General features: G+C 43.6%; 1 protein-coding gene across 3 annotated transcripts in view; it reads right to left on the bottom strand.

Moving 5' to 3' along the window:
• Window positions 1-25,545, bottom strand: part of LOC110500711 (reticulon-3-A) — a 33,880-nt gene that overhangs the window by 6,406 nt on the left and 1,929 nt on the right. The window contains exons 2-7 of one of the 3 annotated variants that reach the window (XM_021578228.2): window positions 19,661-19,708; window positions 12,700-15,186; window positions 8,329-8,536; window positions 7,324-7,462; window positions 6,142-6,211; window positions 771-817 (exon numbers count right to left, since the gene is read on the bottom strand). In XM_021578228.2, the coding sequence (XP_021433903.2) occupies window positions 771-817; window positions 6,142-6,211; window positions 7,324-7,462; window positions 8,329-8,536; window positions 12,700-15,186; window positions 19,661-19,708 (2,999 nt within the window). The remainder of the gene's footprint in view (window positions 1-770; window positions 818-6,141; window positions 6,212-7,323; window positions 7,463-8,328; window positions 8,537-12,699; window positions 15,187-19,660; window positions 19,709-25,545) is intronic. The other 2 variants (XM_021578229.2, XM_021578230.2) reach the window with 2 other exon arrangements.

Raw genomic sequence — 25,545 nt, 5'->3', positions numbered from 1 at the left:
CTTCATCTGATCACTTTTTAAAAATTATATAGACCAAGTCACCAGTGTTTCCTGCTTTAATTTTTGCTTGTAAGCAGCTATCAGGAGGATAGACTTATGGTCAGATTTGTCACACGGAGGGTGAGGGAGAGCTTTGTACGCATCTCTGTGTGGAGTAAAGGGGGTCTAGAATTTTTTGCCCCTCTGGTTGCACATTTAACATGCTGTTAGAAATTAGGTAAAACTGATTAAAGTTCCCCTGCATTTAAGTCCCCGGGCACTAGGAGTGCAGTCTCTGGATGAGCGTCTTCCTGTTTGCGTATGGTGGAATACAACTCATTGAGTGCAGTTTTAGTGCCAACCTCGGTCTGTGGTGGTATGTAGGCAACTACGAAAAATATAGGCCTCATTTATGTAAATACAGGCTCATTATGTAAAGGGAATAACTTAATTTAACCGGACACTGAAAGCCATCTTGTCACTGACAAATGTCGAATCAGCATTGTGCTATAACGCTGATAAGGACACAAACAGCCTCCAACGACTCATAAAGAGGCTGGTCATTCGGTGAGGTCACACCCAGTGGAACTAGTTGGTGCCTGCCAAAGGATGACGCCGTCATAATTGTCATCAATGCTCATGGGACAATCCAGAACCATATAGGTCTAGCTCAAGGTACATTGTTTCACCAGCATGACTCCAGTCTACCTAGCTCTAAGGAATGGAATAATTTTAAAAAAAGTTCTACTTCTATGATGTCACAAGACAAAAAGGTCAAGGGTCAGACTCACCTTGTTCTTCTCATAGAAGGGGGGTACGGCAAAGAGGAGGATGTCAGCTGGAGGAGAGCAAAAAAAAAATATTGAAATGACAGTGGAGTAACACAGGAAACAACCAGCAGCTGACCTCTTAAAAGGCACACAGGCCTTTATAAAAAAAGTTAGTCTATCACAATAGTAACGATAATAATAATAATAATGTTGCTTTCAGGGATGTAGACAGTGGAAACCATTTTACCTGTAAGACATCCCCTGACAAAAACAACCAATTAGGCTTCACCACCCAGGAAACTGGGATGGTGTCAGATGCCATTAAACGAGTTCGGTGTTGTTTGAAAAAGCAGCAGGCCATTGGGTAGTGCTGATCAAATGAGCCAAATCGTATGAAGCCAGTCTGTGCCGCCAGTGACCTCAGACCGTATCATCCATTTTGTCTAGGAAAAAGGTCACCGTGTCGTAGGACTTAACGAGCGTGACATGCTTACAAGACTCTAGCAAGACCCACAGGGAGTTATTGTCTCACTGCAATTGTCTAGTGCTTCTATTCTAAGCAATGCTGGTCAGTTTCCCACAATGCTAAGCATTTTAGTGACGGAATTGCACAGTAAAAAATTGTGTGGACTTGGTCTTAAATTGGTCCTGTGAGACTGAACTTTTTTTTTTTTAAACATTTATAACATTTTGTTAAAATGGAAAATGTTTGATACATTTTCTAGCACATTCTATGACCTTTGACCCCATTTACAGTGTGTCCAGTTGCCCCAGTTGGTTTAAACATGCATGAAACGTAGGATACTAAACAACCTTAGTACTACACCTAGCGACCTCACCAAGAGCTTTTAGCCTTTTGATATTGTAGCCAACGGCGGAGGCAGGGAATAGAGCCCGGGTCGCTGGCGTGAGAAGAAAAACACCCTATGCACCGTGCCACATGCTGGGAATTCTAACGTGGCCCCGAATTTTATTTTATTTTTTTAGGATCCCCAATAGCCGACACCAAATGGCGACAGCTAGTCATACTGGGGTCCGACAATGAAAAAAAAAAAGATTTTACAAGTTACATACATTAACATGCAGTGTTTGTGCATTTAGCAGTTACACAGATCGTGCATGTGGAAAGTATTCAGAACCCTCAATAGAACCCTTCTCCACTTTGTTACGTTAGCCTTATTCTAAAATGGATTAAATAATCACACTTACAGTTGAAGTCGGAAGTTTACATACACCTTAGCCAAATATACTTAAACACAATTTTCACAATTACTGACATTTAATCCTAGTAAACACTCCCTGTCTTTGGTCAGTTAGGATCACCACTTTATTTTAAGAATGTGAAATGTCAGAATAATAGTAGAGAATGATTTATTTAAGCTTTTATTTATTTAAAAAACATTCCCAGTGGGTCAGAAGTTTACATACACTCAATTAGTATTTGGTAGCATTGCCTTTAAATTGTTTAACTTGGGTCAAATGTTTTGGGTAGCCTTCCACAATACGTTGGGTGAATTTTGGCCCATTCCTACTGACAGAGCTGGTGTAACTGAGTCAGGTTTGTAGGCCTCCTTGCTCGCACACGCTTTTTTCAGTTCTTCCCACACATTTTCTATAAGATTGGAGGTCAGGGCCTTGTGATGGCCACTCCAATACCTTGGCTTTGTTGTCCTTAAGCCATTTTGCCACAACTTTGGAAGTATGCTTGGGGTCATTGTCCATTTGGAAGATCCATTTGCGATCCACTGATGTCTTGAGATGTTGCTTCAATATATCCACATACCTTCCCTCCTTCATGATGCCATCTATTTTGTGAAGTGCACCAGTCCCTCCTGCAGCAAAGAACCCCCACAACATGATGCTGCCAACCCGTGCTTCGCCGTTGGGATGGCGGTTTTGGAGCAGTGGCTTCTTCATTGCTGAGCGGCCTTTCAGGTTATGTCGATATAGGACTTGTTTTACTGTGGCTATAGATACTTTTGTACCCGTTTCCTCCAGCATCTTCACAAGGTCCTTTGCTGTTGTTCTGGGATTGATTTACACTTTTCACACCAAAGTACGTTCATCTCTAGGAGACAGAACGCGTCTCCTTCCTGAGCAGTATGATGGCTGCGTGGTCCCATGGTGTTTATACTTGCGTACTATTGTTTGTACAGATGAACGTTGTACCTTCAGGCTTTTGGAAGTTGCTCCCAAGGATGAAAGACTTGTGGAGGTCCATTTTTTTTTCCTGAGGTCATGGCTGATTTCTTTTGATTTTCCTATGATATCAAGCAAAGAGGCACCGGGTTTGAAGGTAGGCCTTGAAATACACCCACACCTCAAATTCACTCAAATTATGTCAATTAGCCCATTAGAAGTTTCTAAAGCCATGACATCATTTTCTGGAATTTTCCAAGCTGTTTAAAGGCACAGTCAACTTAGTGTATGTAAACTTCTGACCCACTGGAATTGTGATACAGTGAATTAAGTGAAATAATCTGTCTGTAAACAATTTTTGGAAAAATTACTTGTGTCATTCAGAAAGTAGATGTCCTAACCGACTTAACAAACTATAGTTTGTTAACAAGAAATTTGTGGAGTGGTTGAAAAACTAGTTTTATTGACTCCAACCTAAGTGTATGTAAACTTCCGACTTCAACTGTACATAAGTATTTCAGACCCTTTACTCAGTACTTGGTTGAAGCATATTTGGTAGCAATTACAACATTGAGTCTTCTTGGGTATGACGCTACAAGCTTGGCACACCTGTATTTGGAGAGTTTCTCCCATTCGTCTCTGCAGATCCTCTCAAGCTCTGTCAGGTTGTATGGGGAGCGTCGCAGCACAGCTATTTTCAGGTCTCTCCTGAAACATTCAAGCGGGTTCAAGTCCGGGCCACTCAAGGACATTCAGAGATTGTCCCGATGCGCCTCCTGTGTTGTCTTGGCTGTGTGTTAAGGGCCGTTGCCTGTTGGAAGGTGAACCGTCACACCTGTCTGAGGTCCCGAGTGGTCTGGAGCAGGTTTTCATCAAGGATCTCTGTACTTTGCCGTTTATCTTTGCCTTGATCCTGACTAGTCTCCCAGCCCCTGCCGCTGAAAAACATCCCCACAGCATGATGCTGCCACCACCATGCTTCACTGTAGGGATGGTGCTAGGTTTCCTCCAGACGTGACGCTTGACATTCAGGCCAATGAGTTCAATCTTGGTTTCATCAGACCAGAGAATCATGTTTCATGGTCCGAGAGTCCTTTGGGCAAACTCCAAGCGGGCTGTCATGTGCCTTTTAATGAGGAGTGGCTTGCGTCTGGCCACTATCATAAATGCCTGATTGGTGGAGTACTGCAGAGATGGGAGAACCTTCCAGAAGGACGACCATCTCCACAAGGGAACTCTGTCAGAGTGACCATTATATAAAATGTCAAACAATTTTGAAAAACCTGTTATCACTTTTTCATTATGGGGTAGTGTGTAGATTGATGAGGAAAACAATGTCATCCATTTTAGAATAAGGCTGTAATGTAACAAAATATGGAAAAAACTTAAGTGGTCTGAGAACTTTCCAAATGCCCTGTATAGGTCATTACATACACACAACAAGTAGCTCAGGATAGCAACAGTATAATAATTTGTGTCAGGGTACGGCTAAATCCAATACATTGGAGTTAAGCATTTTTCAGAGGCATAGATCTACCCTTTTTCATAATTGATGTGCTAAAATATATATAGCAGTCAACTAAAGTAAATCAGACCTACATTAACTTAGTCTACATCTCCCACTACCACACACATATTTTTAGACAGCTGAAGTAGAAACATTTTCTTCATGAAAATGTACCCATTCTATTTTAGCCGTATTTATTAGGGCCCAAATTCTGTTGATTTATTTTTTCAAGGTTTTGGATTTTTTTCACTGAAATTCACACTTTATTTTTACATACACACAATATTTAAACAATATTAAAACGCAACAGGAAATAAAAGAATCCAGACTTTTTCCACAAAAAGGTAGTTTCTTGCAAATTTACATCTGTTAGTGCTCATTTCTCCTCTGCCATGATAATCCATCCACCTGACAGGTGGGGCATATCAAGAAGATGATTAAACAGCATAATTATTACACAGGTGCACCTTGTGCTGGGGACAATAAAAGGCCACTAAAACGTGCAGTTTTGTCACAACACAATGCCACAGAGTTTTGAGCGAGCGTGCAATTGGCATGCTGACTGCAGGAATATCCACCAGAGCTGTTACCCAAGATTAGAATGTTATTTTCTCAACCACAAGCCGCCTCCAACACCGTTTTAGAGAATTTGGCAGTACATCCAACTAGCCTCACAACCGCAGACCACGTGTATGGCGTTGTGTGGGAGAGCGGTTTGCTGATGTCAACGTTGTGAACAGAGTGCCCCATGGTGGTGGTGGGGTTATGGTATTGGCTGGCACAAGCTATAGACAACGAACACAATTGTATTTTATTGCTGGCAATTTGAATGCACAGAGATCCTGGAGGTCCATTGTTGTGTCTTTCATCACCTCATGTTTCAGCATGATAATGCACGGCCTAATAATGCATACTCGGACATGTCACCCATTGAGCATGTTTGGGATGCTCTTGATCGACAGCGTGTTCCAGTTCCCGCCAATATCCAACAACTTCGAACAATCATTCAAGAGGAGTGAGAAAACATTCCACAATCAACAGCCTGATCAGCTCTAAGTGAAAGTCATGTGTCGCACTACAGGAGGCAGATGGTGGTCACACCAGATACTGGTTTCCTGATCCACGCTCTACATTTTTGTTTGTTAAGGTATCCATACATTAGTCCTGAATGAATTTATTTCAATTGACTGATTTCCTTATATGTACTGTAACTCAGTAAAATCTTAGAAATGGTTGTGTTTATATTTCTGTTCAGTATAGAACAAAATTGGATGTTTTAAGTCCACAACAATCCTTTAAACACATCAGAAGACAAATTATATATATATATATATATATATATATATATATTATTTTTTTTTACATTTGAGTGTGTAGTAAATTAGCCTTACATGTCTTTCACAGGTTGGCAAAGCCCCGAACAGGTGTGACATGCAAACTGTCAATTCTACAAAACATCAAAGGAATGTTTGAACTCCCACTATGCATTTCTCCAGCATCAGCGAGAACAATCTGTGTGCCTCACATCCATTAACATTTCCAGATGATTAAATACGTGTTGGCCGTAGACCAGGTCAGATGGAAATATAGGTCATTAAGTAAAATAGACAGCCCCCTTTCATTCTCATAGATATCATGCATGTTCAAACCAGCCGACATGAAAAGGTTCTCAAAACGCCAAAGATTGAAATATAATAGCTAAGTGTTTACCGCTGCACACCATGCAGTGCTGCAATAGCCTCTTACCCAGGATGAGGATGGTGATGCCGTTGAAAACGGCTCCTACGTAGGTCAGCAGCCACATCACAACAGCCAGCTGGGAGGAAAACAAGCCGGGTTACAGCCAATGAGGTCATTTAAATCATTGGTTAGAACACTGGTTGCCTGTGGCCTGTTCAAGAGGGGTTAAGTAGTTCAAACCTTGCAGACAGAAAATGCAGAACAGGCATGGTTCTATCGTGTAGAATAGCATGACATTTCTATGTGAATCTTCTCTTAAGTCCCACCCCCTACGGAATACATCCACAGTTCATCACCATGGCATGCAATATGTATGAATGACTAGGGAGAATTTGCCCCAAACAAACTGTTGTTGGGTCAAATATCTTTCTAATCCCCATGTTGGCTAAGGTTAGGTTATGTAGGTATGGTAATCTGATCCTATATCTAAGGTTAAGAACAGCTTCTACCTCCAGCTAGGGAGAGGGTTTGAAGGTTGATTTAATAAGCTGGGAGGAGCATCACCTCTGCCATAGCGGCGGAGGAATGGACCAGCGACGGTCGTCTTGGTCTGATAGGTTGGTATGTTGGGTCCCTAATGAGCTGGCACACTGGAAGTTGCCCCTCCCCCCTCCATAGCTAACCATGAACTGAGTTCTAGGTCCACTAGCTCGCTGCCATCTGATGGCTGCGGTACTAACCCAGGCCTTATTTAGCACCTACCCTGTGTGATTGATGCACACAGCCATAACACGGCGCTCTCCCTCCCATAGTCACGTGAACAACTCGACTATAGATTCCTGTCACACTAACACTGCAGGATACAATAGGGTTGAGTTGCTAGAGGTTTATTAAAAGACACATACAGCAGGAAGTGTTCAGAGTGTGCGAGTTATAAAAAGATTGTGCGCCAGGAGAAGAGAGTTAAAGGGGGACGAGACCTAGGAATTTGAGAAGGCGTCAGTCAGTTTAGGACTGTCAAGCTTGATATCATGTTTAGGGTCCCGTACATATTTACACACACAAGGGTGTGTAAGCACAAGACCCTAAATGAGGTAAGATGCAAGACGATGCACACAAACACACAAGGGCTACTATGGTTGGAGTCACTGCCTTAACACTATCAATCATGAACCGAGGGTCAGATACCCGAAGGGGGGAATGACGACTGACTGACAGGCAGGCAGAAGGACAGACCCCTAAACTCACCTTCAGGGAGTCGATGAGGTCCTCGACTAGGAAGAGTTTGCGCAGCTGTTTTAGGAGTCGGTTGATGTGGGTCAGACTGGCGTCCACGTGCTTGCGGAAGGTCTCAGGGGGAACGCTGACATCCTTCTCCATCAGAGCTCTGAGGAGAACCAACCACAGCATGGTAGATGAAGCTGTGAACTCAGACTAAGCTACTAAATGCTAGTCTAACAAATTGCTGTCATTGGACCATTTTAGGCTAACCTGCTATGAGCTAATCACTAAAAAAACAAATTTCATGGTTTAATTTGGTAATTTCAGGCTAATGTGCTAAGCGCTAATTAGATCGCTAAACCAACCAAGCCGCTTTAAATTTCACATGATTGCTAGTTTGTCTTTTTTTCCTATTATAACAATTGTTTTCAGGCATAATAAAGAGTATTAGGCCCCGTTCACGTTACCAGAACTCTGCAAATGCCGAGGTAGTGTTCAACATTGAAGGAACCCCATCCAAATTACTTAATCTGATACGAGTGCTATGTAGGCAGCCTGGAACACAGCCATTGTATTAGTCATCAGTCTGTACGGCTGGGCTCTGATGCTCAACCGAAATAAGCCCTCCTCTCCAGTATAAAATGATTAACTCAGGCAAAGGTTATGACAACAAGCACAAATATGCTGCTGGAGCTTTGCATCTATATATTTTTTCCCCATTTGGAGGGTTTTCAGCAGATAGTAATTTCCCATTGGCGACCAAAAATACTACGATGAAGATGTATATTCACCATACTAAAAACAGCAATAACTTATAAAATGGGGCATAGCATTTCTCCTGGTCATGTGGCGTGTCAAATTCCTGGCCCTTCTTAGGCTAGTCTGGTAGACATTTTGCGAACCACAGCTGTGTGTCTCCTATCAAGCAACCTACTACCACCACCACTGTCTTTTTCATGTTCTAACAACCAAACCAATACAAGAGTTGGTAGTTAAGCATCACAAGGTTCCCTATGAAGTATGCTGCTTTACTTGAAGGGGTGTCCGTCGTCGGACTTCTGCACGGCCTGGACGACAGCCTTGTAGATGCGGAAGGAGATGGTGACACAGAGCAGGGCAAGGAGCAGGTAGGAGACAACGCTGATGACGCTGAACGCCGCCAGGGACAGGAGCGTCAGCAGGGACAGGCCGAACACCACGCCAGACTTCTTGGGGTCTCGCCAGTGCACCAAGTCCTTGACTAGAGTGGGTGAGAGATAGGGGTGTGTAGGGGGAAAAGGGGTGTGTGTGTATTTATTGTTTATGAGCATATGTGGAGTAGAGAGATTAGGAGGGAGAAGAGGAAATAATGAAGGTTACTCATTGCACAGCGCGTACGGACCACACAACTAACAAATTGTGATCTCCAACCTCAGACCTATATATATTTAACAAAGTGTGTGTGTGTGTGTGTGAGTCATGCATGCAGAATGTATATTCTCTATACAGAGCTGTTGTTACGCAACCCTGTTATGGCCTCCCTTCATCTGCATGTAAAGGAGGCATTTAAAGAAACCTTGGGTAAATGGCTGACTCCCCACGTGCCTCTGGGGGCTCCAGGCTTGGGCTGCTGTGTGTTTCAGCTGATTAAGGGGGAGAGCAGAGCAGCGCACACACACACACACAACCCCTCCCACTCTCCTCTAGAGGATCCATAATGCAACCACAGAGGAAATTCTGTTGGCGTTTTGGTTTCACTCATTCACTACACCCCCCCGGCCCTACATACCGACACTCAAATCTAGCATGTCTCGTCTACAGGCCTACCGTGGGAAATGCATGTCAAAATAGGGCAGCTAAGATTAATATCGTCATGTTATCAGCTAGTAAGCAGCTGCGTCGTGGGGCAGTGTTACAGATGGGTAATATGAATTTATCCAGGAATGCACATAGTTAAGGCTCAAATTTACACAAGATTGAGTGGAGAAGAAAAACAATGTGTTGACACTCATATTGGCTGCGGTGTGTCATTGTTATTAACTGGCAATTCTAGACAACTGTATGGGTGTTCATTGAACTTGGGAGGTTTGAGGGAATACATTAAGATACTTGGTTCTCATAGTGCTCTTTTACCCTTCCTCTAATTTAGTAATGTTTTCTTACAACTAACGTAATAAAACACTGCTCTTCCGCAGGTGTGTTCATCAAAAATCTAAATCTCCATTATTAAATAACATTGTTCCAAATATACTACAATATGAAGAGTTGTGTATCAGTTCAAACGTGAAGCACAGCTGCTTGACGGTAAAAAATAAAACTTATTTACAGACTGACAGAGCAGCAGCGCCCCTGTTGTTGTTGAGGACAGACAGCACTCTAATGTTCCTGATGCCGCCTGACTGTCTGCTGAGCAGCGCCGAGTGAACAAGTGGGGTTTCCTCACCCAGCACTGCAGGGGTCCGAGTCCCTCCCAGCCTGCTTGCCGGTACCCACAGGGAGGCAGCCTGGGCTGACGGCCCTCGTTCATTATCGTGTCCCCCCCCCCCCCCGTGTTACAGGCTCAAGCGGTGTTCCCAGTGTCAACAGAGCTGCAGTGGGCTGCTTTCCACCTCACTGGACAGCAACCACCTCTTAGAGGTACAGGCATCACACCACCTCCTGCTTGGCAGTATGTGTGTGTGTGTGTGTTTGACCTAATACAACAGCCTGGACACAGACTGAAATCCTTTACTCCTGTGAAGCTAAACCAGCTGATAAATCTTCATTATGCAATTGAAATACCATAGGTGATTACACACATTGGCATGGGTGGGTAAGTTGGATTCAAGTCTTCACATGATCCACTTCCCTCCTACTGGCTGGCCCTATCCCTCACAGTCCACATAAACACAAGATTAACACAAATCGGACTGCCTGATTTGAACTAATCTTTAAAGGCCTGGCAGCAAGTCGAGATGTTCTTACTAACCAAAGATACAACAGTCCAAATGTGTACCCTATTTGGGAAGATGACTGATTCATATCAGCAGGAGTAGATCAATTTCTTTGGAGGCCCATTGATGGAAAACTGGTATACCCACGCTGAATATATCAACAATGGAGCCAATCCAACTAAAACAGGTAGTTAAAAACTCACTAAAATAAACTTAACTCACCTAGCCAGCCTGCGGAGTTGAGGCAGCAACACTGTGGAAGCTGAGGGACAGGACAAGGTTCAAAAGGAAAAAATGGGCACTTAAAAAGAGAAATCCTATACATGTAGCAGATTGAGAGAGAAAATAGACCCAAATATTTAAGCTATGCTTTTTGAATTTTGGTCTTTAAGTATACAGCAACCACTAGTCAACATTATGAACACCTGCTCCTTCCATTAAACAGCTTTCACCTGGTCAATCTATCATCCCTTATGGATGTCACCTGTTCAATCCACTTCAAATCAGCGTAGATGAAGGGGAGGAGACGGGTTAAAGGAGGATTTATAAGCCTTGAGACACGGATTGTGTACGTGTGCCATTCAGAGGGTGAATGGGCAGGAATAAAGATTTAAGTGCCTTTGAACGGGGTATGGTACTAGATGCCAGGAGCACAGGTTTGTGTCAAGAACTGAAACACTGCTGTGTTTCACGCTCAACAGTTTCCCGCGTATCAAGAATGGTCCACCACCCAAAGGACATCCAGCCAACTTGACACAACTGTGGGAAGCATTGGAGTCAACATGGGCCAGCATCCCTGTGGAACGCTTTTGACCCCTTGTAGAGTCCATGCCTTGACAAATTGAGGCTGTTCTGAGGGCAAAAGGGGGTGCAACTCAATATGAGGAAGGCGTTGCCAATGTTGGGTAAACTGTGTGTATATAGTGCATTATTGATCAATATGTTACAATAAAAACGCCTTTAGCCTTTACTATAAACACATTGTGCTAAAGCATCTTTCAAACAGTACTTAACTGTAAAACTTTATCATTCCCTCCGCGACTGCATGGCATATACCTTCCCCGAGTTACTGGTTGCCTCAGTGATGACCTAACGTTCCATAGCATGCCCATGGTGTAGGTTAAGCTCACAGCGACTGTACGGGTTTGAGTGCATCCTGCATTCACTTGTCTGCATACCAGTCAATGTGTGCCAGGTTTGGATTTCATTTTTGCACTGAGCAGGAAGAGGTCCCCTATTTGCTTTAACACGACACTGTGAAGAGGGCTGTCCTGCCACTGGGTAAATCAAAAGCACACACCCATTACACTAAATGTATATAAATAGAATATACTTTACAGCTTGTTAGACAGTATATCACTGCTGTCATTGTTACAATGTATGCAATTGGATGATCATATGGCAAAATATATATTATTTTTACTTCAGTTTATTTTTGTAAATACTTTCTGAAACTACATTGTTGGTTAAGGGCTCGTAAGTAAGCATTTCACTGTAAGGTCTACCTACACCTGTTGTAATCGGTGCATGTGACAAATAATAATCAATTTGCCGATTTGAGATAGATATTGAGCAGAAGTCCATTTACAGCATCCTTTGTACCATTGAAACCAAATTGGTCACACGCCGTATAATTTTCCAGATAAGGGAAGGGGGGGGGGGGGGGGGGGGGGTGCTGTACCATGATTCAAGAGGAGAGGACAAGATTAATTAGAGCGATTGGTACCCTGCATCTCAGCTTTCTGTGACAATTTCCACACAAAATACAAAGAGGGCATATGCCCCCTAGCCTGGTCCCATCTGTATGGCCTTTTGCCAACTCACACTTAGGCACATACTGATCTGAGAGCAGCCCGCAATGACTCATGAAAATCTGAGTATTTTTCACATAACGCTCTCTACGGAGTCTGGACATGCTTTGTAACATCCAATCCAGCAGGATCATAATAATGAATGATGTCATCATTAAAAAAGGTTGAGTAAAGTCCGCTCCGTGAAAATGACCATCAGTCTCTGGAATGATCGTCTCCCGTCCTGTTCAAGTGTGGAACGTCGCCCAAAGCAGAAACCCAACACTGGTGGATCGACTATTCCGCCTGACTTCCAGGGACATTGCAAGCAGACACCAGGAAGCCACGTTTGAACTGCCCACCACCCACTGTCCGACCATGATTACTGCCAAGCTTAAGGACATGGGGGATCATTTGGAAAATACACACACAGCACAATATATAGTTTGAACCTTTTGACATATCTGCACTCTAAAATAAATATTTCGGTAATACAGCCATGGCGCCTGTATCAGAATTTTTTTAAAGAATCAACATGGTGATTATATACCATATGTTATATAGTTAGTGTGCTCCTATTTTGAATAGGAGGACCAAGATGGGAGAAAGGTGCAAGTGAGAGAGAGAGAGGGGAAGAGGGATCATTGTGCTTTGCTTGTGTGAGGTTAGCAGGCACAGATCCCAGAGGGAAGACATGTTACCTGACAAGTGCGTTAGTATTGCTGCCAAGACATGCTCTGCAAGGTGGTAGGCCTCAGCCACCCACACGTCGATGGCCTCTACCTCTTTGGAATATACACCGTCGGAAGCAGGTTTGTTTTGGGGAGAAGGAGGGTCAGAGGTTGTTGATATAAAGGAAGACTGGGATTTCTCAGAAGCCTTGATACTAGACTGGAGGTCAGCCTCCTCCTCTTGGCTGCTGCCCAATTCTTTGAGGGCATTGATAGTGAGGCGTTCCTGCTCCAGATCCATGACCATGGTTGGTGTGGGCTGGGAGGGAGGGGCGCCTGTTTTAGGACACTCATCCTTGGCTGTGAGATCTTGACGGAGGTCTTCTGGATCTTCGTCCTGTCGTGACTTCAGGCACTCCCTCATGAACTCGACGAAGCTGTCCGTGGCACCAGAGACTGAGCAGTCCGGCTCAATGCTTTCTGGGTCACTGGTATTGTCTGGTGACTGGTGTCCTGCTTCAGCTTCCTGAGCCGGAAGTATCTTGCTGTTGACAACACTATCTGTAATGAGGATTTCATCATTCAATTTCTTCTCAGTCTTGGGCTCCAGGGTGCTGCCAGGCAGTTCGCTCTGGAAAGAGGCGAATGGATCTTTGGGAAACTCCCTGGGAGATGGCTGGCCTCCAACTGGCTTGGGGAAGGAGTCCACGTCAGCCATCGAGGGGATATCCTGCTCCACAGTGGTTGCATTGTTTTGAGGGAGTAGTGTTCCAATATGGATCTGTGAGGTTGGATTGGAAGGAGAAGGCTCAGGTACAGTGTTAAAGTTCAGCTCTTTATCATCAATGGTGTCATTCATGGATGGAAATGCGTCTTCATCTTCAAAAGACTGTCTGTCGTATTTACGGATTGCGCCATCCTCCATGTAGTTGGGTTTTGAAAGCTCAACTGTCTGCATATAATCCTCCTTAATATCAGACTCTGGCTTCTCTTCAAACTTGGATGAGGGGCAAAGTGGAAGATCCTGAGCTGCAACATTAGCAGAGCTCAAGTTAATTAAGATATCTTGCGCGCCAGTTGACCAGTCATCGTCATCATATTCTGGAAAGTCTGAAAGGTTCTCTGCGGTTTTCTCAGGAGGTTTGGCAGTAGAAGGGGAAGACTTTCCATTAGACTCATTGGGGGTCTGTGAGTGGTCAGACTCCACTTTCTGTGCTTGTGAAACCTCAGCACTTGAGCCCTTTGACTCATCATTAGGTACTGTGGTCTTCATATTATCTGTATCCAAATCAGATTTCAGGATCTTGTGTTTAGGTGAGTATTCATCAGAGTCGACAGGAGAGGAGGGAGGAGAATAACCCTCATATTCTAAGGGAGGAATTTGGGAAAATTCCTTTTTAGTCACATCTGGTTGTGGCTCAGGTATTTTTGGTGCCTCTTTCACAGGGTCTTCTACAACTTCATAATTTTCATCCTCCATTTCAATCTCCATCTCCTCATCGCTGTAATTCGGCTCGTCCGTCTCAATAACATTGATGGTAGGGACCCGCATTGGCTGCTTCGCTGGCGGAGTTTCCTTTTCTTCAGTAGGGAGAGATGGAACAGAGGGGTTATGGGCAGGTGTGGCATCACTTGACAAAGTGGGGCCAGGAATGGAGGCGGTGTCCTCGATGACGGTGTCCTCAGAGTCTCCTGAGCTGTCGACTACCCCTTGGTGCGCCAGGTCACCACCCCATGGGGCCTGCTTGGTCTTCAAATCCTTCTCTTTCGAGTCAGAGGAAGGATAGGGTGAGTCCAAACCAGCAGGAGGAGCAGGCGAAGCAGTGAGCTCGGAATGAAGGTCAGGGGGGCCTTGGGTGTCTGCTATGTAAGCTTTAGGTAGGAAGCTCAGATCAAATTCGTCCTCGACGCTAGGCTGCTGCGCTGGGTCTTTGAAGACATTTTTCAGTTCAGGCCTTTCAATGGGAGAGTCCATGAAAGCGTCAGGGACACAGGCAAACGCCTCTGGGTCATCAGGCACCACTTTATCTGCCACTTTTATCTCTTGGGATTTGCCATCCTCCTCTGATACAAGAGCATCTTCAAAGTCGGGCACAGGGGGTAAGTGAGCTCTCATCCAGTCTGCAGTATCTTCAAACTCACTACCTTGTCGGGCTTCTCCCATGACCTCAAAGGGGGATTCTGGCGATTCCTGATCAATGGAGGCTCCTTTTGTCTGGAAGGGTGAGGTGCTCTCTGTTGGCGCCTCAGTAGGAGACGTCTCATAGTGACGCTCTTTGAAGTGAGGGAAGCCGCCGTCGTTCTTGAGCTCCTTCTTTGCTGCCATGGCCTCCAGTGCCTTAATCCTCTCAGACACGGGGGACGTCACAGTCGGTGAATCATCTTGCTTTCCGTCAGGTGGGTCGCTCCCGTAGTTTGCGGAAGAAGATGAGCCGGGTTGAGAAGGCCTGGTGAAGCGAAGGGAGGTGGCCACCCCTTCTGAGGAGGGTGTGTCAGAGCCCAGCACCACCCCTTTGTCTGTGTCGGCCATGCACGGAGGCAGGGAAGGGAAGAAGGAGGGCATAAAAATCACACTCAAACTCCCATGCACTTCCAGTTATAGTCGGTGGAGGCCATTTTGTTGCAGCCCAAGCAGTCATGCATAGCATGGGACGGTTTTAAGTCAGTAATGGATGAGGGCGTCAGTCAGCATGCATTGCCGACTTAACCTCTCAAGTTGTTGCCATTGAAGAGCATTTTCAATGAGGCAACATTGGAAATGATTTGTATGGTCGAAATGAAGCAGCTCCAAACGAAATAAGAAAAATTGTATCTATAAACTAAACTGTTATACTATGTGACCTGTGGTAGACAACAATGCATATGCTACATCACAATCACATCTTTCGCTGTGAATATATTTTTTAAGTACAGCTGCATAGACTATGGCCTGGAGTTTTGTTAAATCGGGTACTCCGTGTCTGGTATGTCTTACAAAATACTTGTGATGGAGAAAGGGTTGGTACACAATCTATCTTTCCTCTATCTGGGTAACATCAAGGACCTTACTGAGAACCATTGAGCAGTCACTTCCCATCTCCCGAAGACCAACATAAATGACTACAGGGTATCATAGAAAGTGACAACGGGGACGAGATAAAAATGTGCCTAGAAGCAAAGGTCACACAGGATAAATGCTCCACGTTTTAACTTGCAATGCCTTTTAAAAATGGGCCAGAGACTAAGGTCAAGTGACTGCAGCCTAGTATAAACAGGAGTTCAATTAAAAAGGTGTTGTTTCTGTAATGACCTAATTAAACATAAATAATTTGATTACCAAATGAGCTCCTATCTGAAAACAACCTATAGGCCTACATACAAAGGGGAACACTCTGAAGGGGAACACTCTGAAGGGGAACACTGCTTCGTGTCTTCAGTACTGCAGATGTCTGTGTAAGTAACGCAATGTCAACATAATTATGTGTGAATATGTTTAAGCGTCCTACCGTAATCGTGTAAATTAAGTACGCTATTAATCAAACAGAAGAACTACAATCCAATATCTTTAATGTACTGAGATGACTCATCCCAGGAATGAATACAGTGCACTACCTCAGACTCAAAAACATAACCGGAGTGAAATTAAAACATCATCCATTTACAGGACTAGTCTCATCCTCAGATGACCTACGGACCAATTTGCAAGCATGACTAGGTCGCACTATTCTGGCCTTGTCCCACCCGACTATCGGTGTAATCAATAAGAACATCCAGCACACATAACAAGCTGGACAATAGTCCCGGTGTTGAGGCTTCCTAAATCATGTCCCCCACCCCTGTGCTGCAGTCTGTCAATATGCCACTGAGCACGCTAACCTGCTGCTATTGCCACACGCCACAGCTGAAGTGACAGAGTCAGACTGGGACAAGGATCCCCTCAATGGCACAGTGCCACTGTTACATACATAATCCACAAGATATTCCAAGCTGCTCCAATAATCACATGATCCCTTTTCAGCCTAATGGTCCCCCCCTGTAATTTTCCAACACCCAGAGACAAGCAATCATAGTGGGGAATTGGCAGCTATATTGGGAGGTACACATCAGCTGTCTGCTTGCCTTTGCAATCCCCAGGCAAACAGAGACCAAGGTTTGACCCCTGCTTTGAGGAAATATCTCCAGCAGGAACAGGTCAAATATGCAGTTGGTACTTTTTCCAAAATGCAACAAGGTCCACTTTACCTTCTATATGCTTATTTACTATAAATGGAGTCAAGAGATACAAATCTAAGAGGAACAAATCAATGGTGACGTTTCTTTTCAAATCCAATGTTATAGTACATTTCATAAAACGACAACAGCTTCCATCAATGAGTTAATAGTATTGTCCTTGTAGCTTGGTGCTCTGGAAAGGCATTGTGGCCTGTCAGCATGACCCTGCAGCCAACCTAAACCCACAGACATGTTGTTCATCGGTACACAACTCAAGGGTGGGTTGTCTTGGTCTGGACCTTCCCCTCCCATTGAGGTCCATTATGCATTGTTCAAACTAGGCCACATACACGAATGGACTTTCCATGTAGCCGAAAACAATGTAGCATTTTGGCGCGACGCAAGTAAACAAAATGACAAAACAGCTACCGCACCGTGAACAGGAATCAGAGCCACTGGCAACAGGGAGCCGACACACACTGATTGGAATCACAAATAACACGACCCAAAAACACTAGAAAACTGTCAAACACAGTTTTGTAATACTCATTCAACCTCTGATGAGAACATCACTTCCTGTGGTCCTCAGGTTGTTGGAGGTACAGAGGTTATTATATTATGTAATCTACTCCCCACAGTTATTGGAGTTGAGTACTAAAGTGTGTGGGACTCTTTTTTTTTAAGACACTCGTTACTAAACCCCGTTTTAAATGGCCTATTGAACATGGTCCAACAAACATCTCACATCCCAAAATATGTCTAGCAGGAAGACTCAAAAAGGGACGCATTTCTTCAAGATGAGAAAGTGTAAATCAGCTCAATCATTTCGGCACTATGCGGAGGAGTCAAATAGCTGACTTGGTAAGACAGACTTCCAGTAGGCATCACAGCTTAGCTAAATCAAGAAAAGGTTTGCCTTTAGACAAGAAAAAGCTAGACTATCTTTTTAAAAAAAGGACGAGAACTGCATATTAAGTATACACTTGAAGGTATGGGGATATTGCGCGTTTAAGTCACATTCCACTTGTGCATCGAGTCCCGAGGTGGTAAGCCTACAAACTGTTAAAAATGATACTAGTACTACTATTCACAAAAGCATGAACACAGTGAAATATTTTTGCTGCAGAGAAAAGGAATCACTGTATAATGAAAGATCAAATTCCATTGGGTACAGCAGTGTCATTCCCAATTAGTAATGGATGGAATAGCTCCCAGGCCCATCTCCCTCACTGTGTGATGAGCTGACTGTTTTTGACTTAATATCTTAGCACAACATAGGACAGATTCAGTTTCTGGCCATCTAGTCTGGCTTAAGTTTAATACTCTTGCTATACTGTCCAAGTCTACACATTGTAGGCTACTTTTATAAACACTAACGAAATTGTGTTCCAGAAAACAAACCAAGCAACAAAAAAAAAGCTACATCAAGAAAACAATACACATACATATTACGATCGTCACTAAAATAAAAACTACTTTTTGGCTCCAGCAGTGGTGACATGCAAAAAGCTTAAGAAGATATAAGCAGAGGTAGAGGAGCAGAGCGCATCCAGGGAGGACGACTCCAAACCTAGCCTTAAGAGGGCATAGAGCAGCGAGTGGAGTGGATCCCTCCCCAGTGCCCTTCATCCTCCAGTGCCAGTGAAGGGACTGGGAGGCTCTTCGAGATGGGGCATAAGGCCTGGATGAAGGGGCTGGAGTGGGAGGCTCTTCGAGATGGGGCATAAGGCCTGGATGAAGGGGCCATCTATCCAAGGACAGCTAGGGCCCCTCTGGGACAACCAACTGGAGACATTTTTAGAGATTTTCCTCATTGTGAACTTGAACTTCTCTCAGCTTTCTTAAAATAAGGTGGCAATCTTGGGATTATCTTGGACCTACAGTGCCGTTGACCTAAATAACGTGACAGAGTGGAGCAGGCAGTAAAGACTGGAAATAGCTCCACTTGCTGTCATTTGTAGGTCTTGTCAGTTTTCTGATAGGGGTAAGAACAGGGAGGGTTCACTCAACTAATTCCAAACATGCACTATTCCTCATCACTGTGCTGCTAGTTTGATATGCCTCCTTGATGCCAATTTACTCCATCAATTTCAACCTATTCCACTGGGAAAGTCAGTGCATTCCATTGGGAATCAATCTACTGGATCACTACACCATCAATAGATGGCTTGATCCATTACTGTACATCTCAATTAGCTCTGTAGATTAATCAATTCATCACGTGTCAGGCTGTGTGTCTTGCATATATGCTGTATACAGTATGGTACATAACATACCATGCCTGAAGACATCTTCACTTAAAAAACAGGCTTTAAACCTGAACTCTGTGCAAACTTCCCTTAAATAATACACGTGATTCTCCCTTGCCATGCACCATGTGCGTCAGTCAGGGGCTTCGGGGTTGGGCCTGTTGCTGCTCGTAATTGAACAGATCTGGCCTCCAGTTGGGGAGGGGGGTTGAAAATTCCAAGTCAGACACTGTTGAAAGAGGGAGGAGCCTCGCTGCCCTGCTAAATTGCAATTAGTGCAGGCGGTCAGCAACATAGGAAACAGATGGGATACAGTTACAGGGCTTCTAGGGGTGGGTTCTGTTGAAGATTGCATAGTGGGGGTGGAATTAAATGTTTCCAGGCCTCTAGTATGAAGTTCTTGGTCTGGACTAGAGTAGGAGAAGGGCACTAGAGAGGAATGAAAGGCATTACAGCGGCAGCCGAGCAAGAGAGAATGACAGGGAAAGAGAGCGTGAAGGTCGTGAGAGGGAGAATAGCAGACGAGCAGCGTAACAGAACCATACACTTGCCTTCAGGAGACTGAATGAGAGATACAGGCGAAGAGGAAAGAAAGGAATCTGAAAAAATTAAAAAAAGGACAGAAGAATGAACATCCTACCGTGGCAGAAAATAACTCCCATCCCCAGAACAACCACCCACCCACCATTTTATACATTAACTGGATGCCTGGTGGGACTCCCACTAATCCAACCTATCAACTATACAATACTGTATGCTTTACAACGTGGACTGTGTCAGAAGCTACAGTAAAATAACTACTAACATGCAAGCCCCATGCAACTGGTAGTGTCTACCAGTTTACTACCAATAAAACAACTATGATCAACTTAATCCATGCACTTAACATTTCCTATGCAAGCAAAGACAATAACAAATATGACAAAACGCAAATACTTCTTTACGACGCACAAATAACGATGCTTCCAACAACGTCACACTACTCATAACATTGTACGGTACTTTCCATGTCATTTTTAGGCAATTTGTACATATTTCTCCTATGGTTTACGATACCCGTTGCCAATCAGACACCCACATTGCACTCGCTTGATGGTAATTCATCATGTAACCTAAGTGATCACAAGAACAGTTTCTGTAGAGCAATAGTCCCATCTAACAGCATCACTGAATATCGAAGGAGGAACAAGGTTTTTCCCTTTTCCTTCATTACACATTTAACAGCTGGGGAACACCAGAGGAGACATGTCGGGGAATTTCTTCAGCGGTGAGTGAGATGGGATGGCAACAATGATGTATATAAACCCTGGATTGCTGATGCCATGTATTGACAATTGAGAGGCTTTGAAGCCACCTGTCGGCCATTTGACACCCCTAGTAGGAGCAGTCCTCCATAGGAATGAAAGGGATTCTACAGTAGTTTAAATGTTAAGGACAAAATTACATGTATTTAAGGATTTTTGTTTTAGTGCAGACAGTGACATTTGTAATCGCTAAAGATTGTACATTAAGGAAATCTTTGTATTTTCATTTAGCTCACATACTTTTAAATTGTATGCATTAAGGTGTCTAATATATTAAGTGGGGCAAAAATGAATGTAGACATTAATACATTTTACAACGGCAGGAGTACCAAGATGGAGGAATAGTGGCCACCTATCAGTCATCTAGTGTATGCATGCAGTCACTACAGAAGTTTACAGACACCTTAGCCAGTTTCACAATTCCTGACATTTAATCCTAGTAAAAACATGTGAAATGTCAGAATAGTAGTAGAGAGAATTATTTATTTCATCACATTCCCAGTGGGTCAGAAGTTTACATACACTCAGTTAGTATTTGGTAGCATTGCCTTTAAATTGTTTAACTTGGGTCAAATGTTTTGGGTAGCCTTCCACAAGGGTCCTACAATAAGTTGGGTGAATTTTGGCCCATTCCTCCTGACAGAGCTGGTGTAACTGAGTCAGGTTTGTAGGCCTCATTGCTCACACACGCTTTTTCAGTTCTACCCACAAATGCTTTATAGGTTTGAGGTCAGGGCTTTGTGATGGCCACTCCAATACCTTGACTTTGTTGTCCTTAAGCCATTTTGCCACAACTTTGGAAGTATGCTTGGGGTCATTGTCCATTTGGAAGACACATTTGTGACCAAGGACTAACTTCCTGACTGATGTCTTGAGCTGTTGCTTCAACATATCCACATCATTTTCCTGCCTCATGAAGCCATCTATTTTCTGAAGTGCACTAGTCCCTCCTGCAGCAAAGCACGCCCACAACATGATGCTACCACCCACGTGCTTCACGGTTGGGATGGTGTTCTTCGGCTTGCAAGCCTCCCCCTTTTTCCTCCAAAACATAGCAATGGTCATTACGGCCAAACAGTTCTATTTTTGTTTCATCAGACCAGAGGACATTTCTCCAAAAAGTACAATCTTTATCCACATGTGCAGTTGCAAACCGTAGTCTGGCTTTTTTAATGGCGGTTTTGGAGCAATGGCTCCTTCCTTGCTGAGCGGCCTTTCAGGTTGTCGATATAGGACTCTGTTTACTGTGGATATAGATACTTTTGTACCTGTTCCCTCCAGCATCTTCACAATGTCCTTTGCTGTTGTTCTGGGATTGATTTGCACTTTTCACACCAAAGTACATTCATCTCTAGGAGACAGAACGCTTCTCCTTCCTGAGCGGTATGACGGCTGTGTGGTCCCATGGTGTTTATACTTGGGTACTGTTGTTTGTACAGATGAACGTGGTACCTTCAGACGTTTGGAAATTGCTCCCAAGGATGAACTAGACTTGTGGAGGTCTACACTTTTTCTGAGGTCTTGGCTGATTTCTTTTGATTTGTCCATGATGTCAAGCAAAGAGGCACTGAGTTTGAAGGTAGGCCTTGAAATACATCCACAGCTACACCTCCAATTGACTCAAATGATGTAAATTAGCTTATCAGAAGCTTCTAAAGCCATGACATCATTTCCTGGAATTTTCCAACCTGTTTAAAGGCACAGTCAACGTAAACTTCCGACTTCAACTGTATAATCTTGTCTTGCCCATTCACCCTCTGAATAGAACACAAACCATTTCTCAAGGCTTAACATTCCTTCTTTAACCCGTCTCCTTCCCTTCATCTACACCAATTGAAGTGGATTTAACAAGTGACATCAATAAGGGATCATAGACTAGGTAAATCCAGGTGAAAGCTATGTCATGGAAAGAGTAGGTGCTCTTAATGCTTTGTAGACTCAGTATATGTGTGTATGACATATGGTAAAGTTCATGAGCTGGTTAATCAATAAGAGTCATTGACGCCCCAAAACGAGTCACGTAGGAGACTGGCTGATCAGGTCGACGAGCCCTTGCTATGTAACATTCCTCTTTAAGACTCGCCCAGACTCTTAATCTACCTATGCCACACCTGCAATAAGAAAATTAGTCAACGTTCTGCTTCTTTCGCTGACAATTCCAAATAGCCTGAAACCATTGGTGGTAGCGTGCAAGTACATGAACCATTTCAGATGGAAAACGTATCCTCACAGTGTCCACAAAAACAACCTCTAGAGAGTCACTTATCTAAGAAGATCTATGCAAGAGAACCACTCCCTTTTAGCAGACTGACAAAGATGAAAAATGTGCATTTTTAACAGACTAACCTTTCCTCTAGTTAAGGTTGTCTATGACAAGGGTTAAACATGGCTTCATATAGCTCGTGTTTCCAACACTTCCAGCCTTGATACAACATTCTCATGACCGGCAGACATGAGTAGGAAGTGAACCTGCTTTGGTACCATGCCACCCTATTCTCTACTACTGGATCTGGATGTAGGCTCATCTATGGGGGATTGAGGGCCTAACTTTGCATTCCCAGTCCTACCAGCCATTTCTGTCCCATCCCGAGGAAAGTCAAGTCACTCAAACCCCCGGGGGGAGGGGGGGGGGGGGCAGTTTGCTGCCTCAGCCCGATTTACTGACCTTAGACTATATAGTCTGCCAGAACAGAGCGCCAGCCAGAGAGGGAGAGAAAATAAGAAGCAGATAGGAGAGGGAGCCAAAAGTACCCCATGTTCTCACAAACTACTGCCATGGTCTTATCTGCAGGCTCCTCATTGCACTGGCCTAGATTCTGGATCATTCCTCAGCCTGTATCCATTTCACTGCATCTTAACAGTCAAGCTAAAACCAGCCGAATGTTAATTCCCACTCTGCAAAATGCAGCATTTCAAATAATAACAATTCTAGTCTAAAGTAATCCTTAGTGACTACTGTATATTTCTAGTGTAGCTTGAACTAGCACACATCTTTCAAACTAAAAACATTAACTTCTTGCCGTTTGCTGACCTCAACCGTCGTTCTAACTGAAAACGGGTGGAAATCCCGATCAAAATGCCCATAGCCTATGAAACAGAGAGCACCGGATTTAGCGCTGATAACACAGTAAAATTACAATATTGCGGAGTTTGAATAATGCATCTCCAGTCCAGTAGTTGCTTTGGTTTTTCCAGGCAATATTTTAACTTCCTAATAAAACAGATGCAGGAAGAAAATAGCAATGATTCAAACACTGAAAACTTGAACAGCATTTCAGAGATATTCAGAAATCATTGTAACAAATTCTCCTGTACAGTCCAACAAAATAGTAGACCCATGGACATTCTTCCACCTTAGATAAATGGTTCCATTGACGGAGCTTGCACAATCACCTCGGAGAAGCGGCATCGGAAAGAACAGGGGGTGCTTTTCATGAACTAAATAACCCTGACAATCAACTGGCTCAATGCACTTTAAAGATGCGAGACCTCTTAGGTTGATCTCTATGGTCACTTCCTTAGTGTTGTCACTCAAGTGTGTTGAGAATGAAGTAGGCATAAAAGAGACTGGCCAACACCAGCCTCAGATGGCAAGATAGGCCAAGCGTGCAAAGCAGTCAAGGTAAAGGGTGGCTCCTTTAAAGAAACTCAAATATTTTGATTAGTTTAACACTTTGGTCACTACATGATTCCATGTGCTATTTAATAGTCTTGATGTCTTCACTATTATTCTACAAAGTAGAAAATAGTGAAAATAAAGAAAAACCCTGGAATGAGTAGGTGTGTCCAAACGTTTGACTGGTACTGTAAGTCCATTTGGTTTCCTCCAGACTGGGTGCTACATTAACTTGGCCCAGGGACATTGATACTGTACGACAGTAGCACCAAGGGTCCAACGAGGACTTTTCTGTCATCATTAAATCATACAGCCGAGTTAAGGGGGGGGGGGAATAAATAGTTTGACAAGGCAGTTACAGGCATCTGGTCTGTGTGACCAAGGACAAATGAAAGAATGGTAGACAGACAACTGACAATGTAGCACGGACTTCAGAAAAATGCAAAGTCAATCCCAATATCTTGGAGATTAGTTTTTTTTAAACATTTAAAATTTACACTTTAAAAAAACACTGAAAAAGTTATATCACTGGCCTAACGTGTCGAACACACGGACAGAGTCGTTGCGCAAAATAGTACGCAGCATCATCTGAATATGTATGCAACTAAAGTTCAACATTCACCTTCTACTGTCATTTCTGTCAAGCCGTCTATACATACAGTTTGACGCATACGTTCGAGACGTCCAACATGTGCACCACACCGAACGCACTGCAACGCAATGCTGCGAGGCAAACACAGCCTTTGATTGGAAATTAACGTAATCCTGGTGACCAAAATGCAACGACGCAGTCGGTTTGATCGAAGCGTAAATATTACTCACCTTTGAAAAATGTACCAGTTTGTAAATGCCTTTGTGACACACCCACTTGAGGCAATATAACTGGTATTCAGCCTTGAACACAATTACAAAAGCATTCCCCGTTGGCAATATGAGCTGGGTCCCTTTTTAGCATGCCTTTTTTAAATGATATACAGTAAACTACATTTAGAAGGGTTAGTTGTTAACATATGGTAAAGTAAGCCTGTAGGTCAACCAATAAAGTAATGATTTTCTATTTAAGAGCAGTTTGTACATTGATCATCTGATTAGGCTACTTTAGCGTAACATTTTTTTTATTTAATATTTTAAAAAATTAAATACAATATACATGCAGTGAAGCCGCTCAACAACTACGTCACATTGGTCATCGAACAGCCTGCCATCCAGAGCGACACAGAAGCAACCAGAGGCAATGCTCTGCTCAAGATCCCCCCCCCCCCCCGCCACAACAGTTCCCAAAGAGCTGCCCCTCAACCAGCCAAGACCTCCCCCACAGTCCCCCCAAAGAAAAAAATAATAATTCCATCACCAACAAATTGAACAAAAGAGAAACAGATTAAAGACAATGGAAAGCAATGACAAAAACCATAACAGCAAGGCCAACTGAATATGTTGAGTGCATGTATGGCAGTGTAACATTTATTTTACTATCATTGCCCCATAAGTATTTGCCAATATTGCATAATATACAGGA

Source organism: Oncorhynchus mykiss, chromosome 21, assembly GCF_013265735.2.
Source record: "Oncorhynchus mykiss isolate Arlee chromosome 21, USDA_OmykA_1.1, whole genome shotgun sequence".
Taxonomy (NCBI): Eukaryota; Metazoa; Chordata; class Actinopteri; order Salmoniformes; family Salmonidae; genus Oncorhynchus; species Oncorhynchus mykiss.
This window is presented reverse-complemented; position numbering and strand designations above follow the sequence as displayed.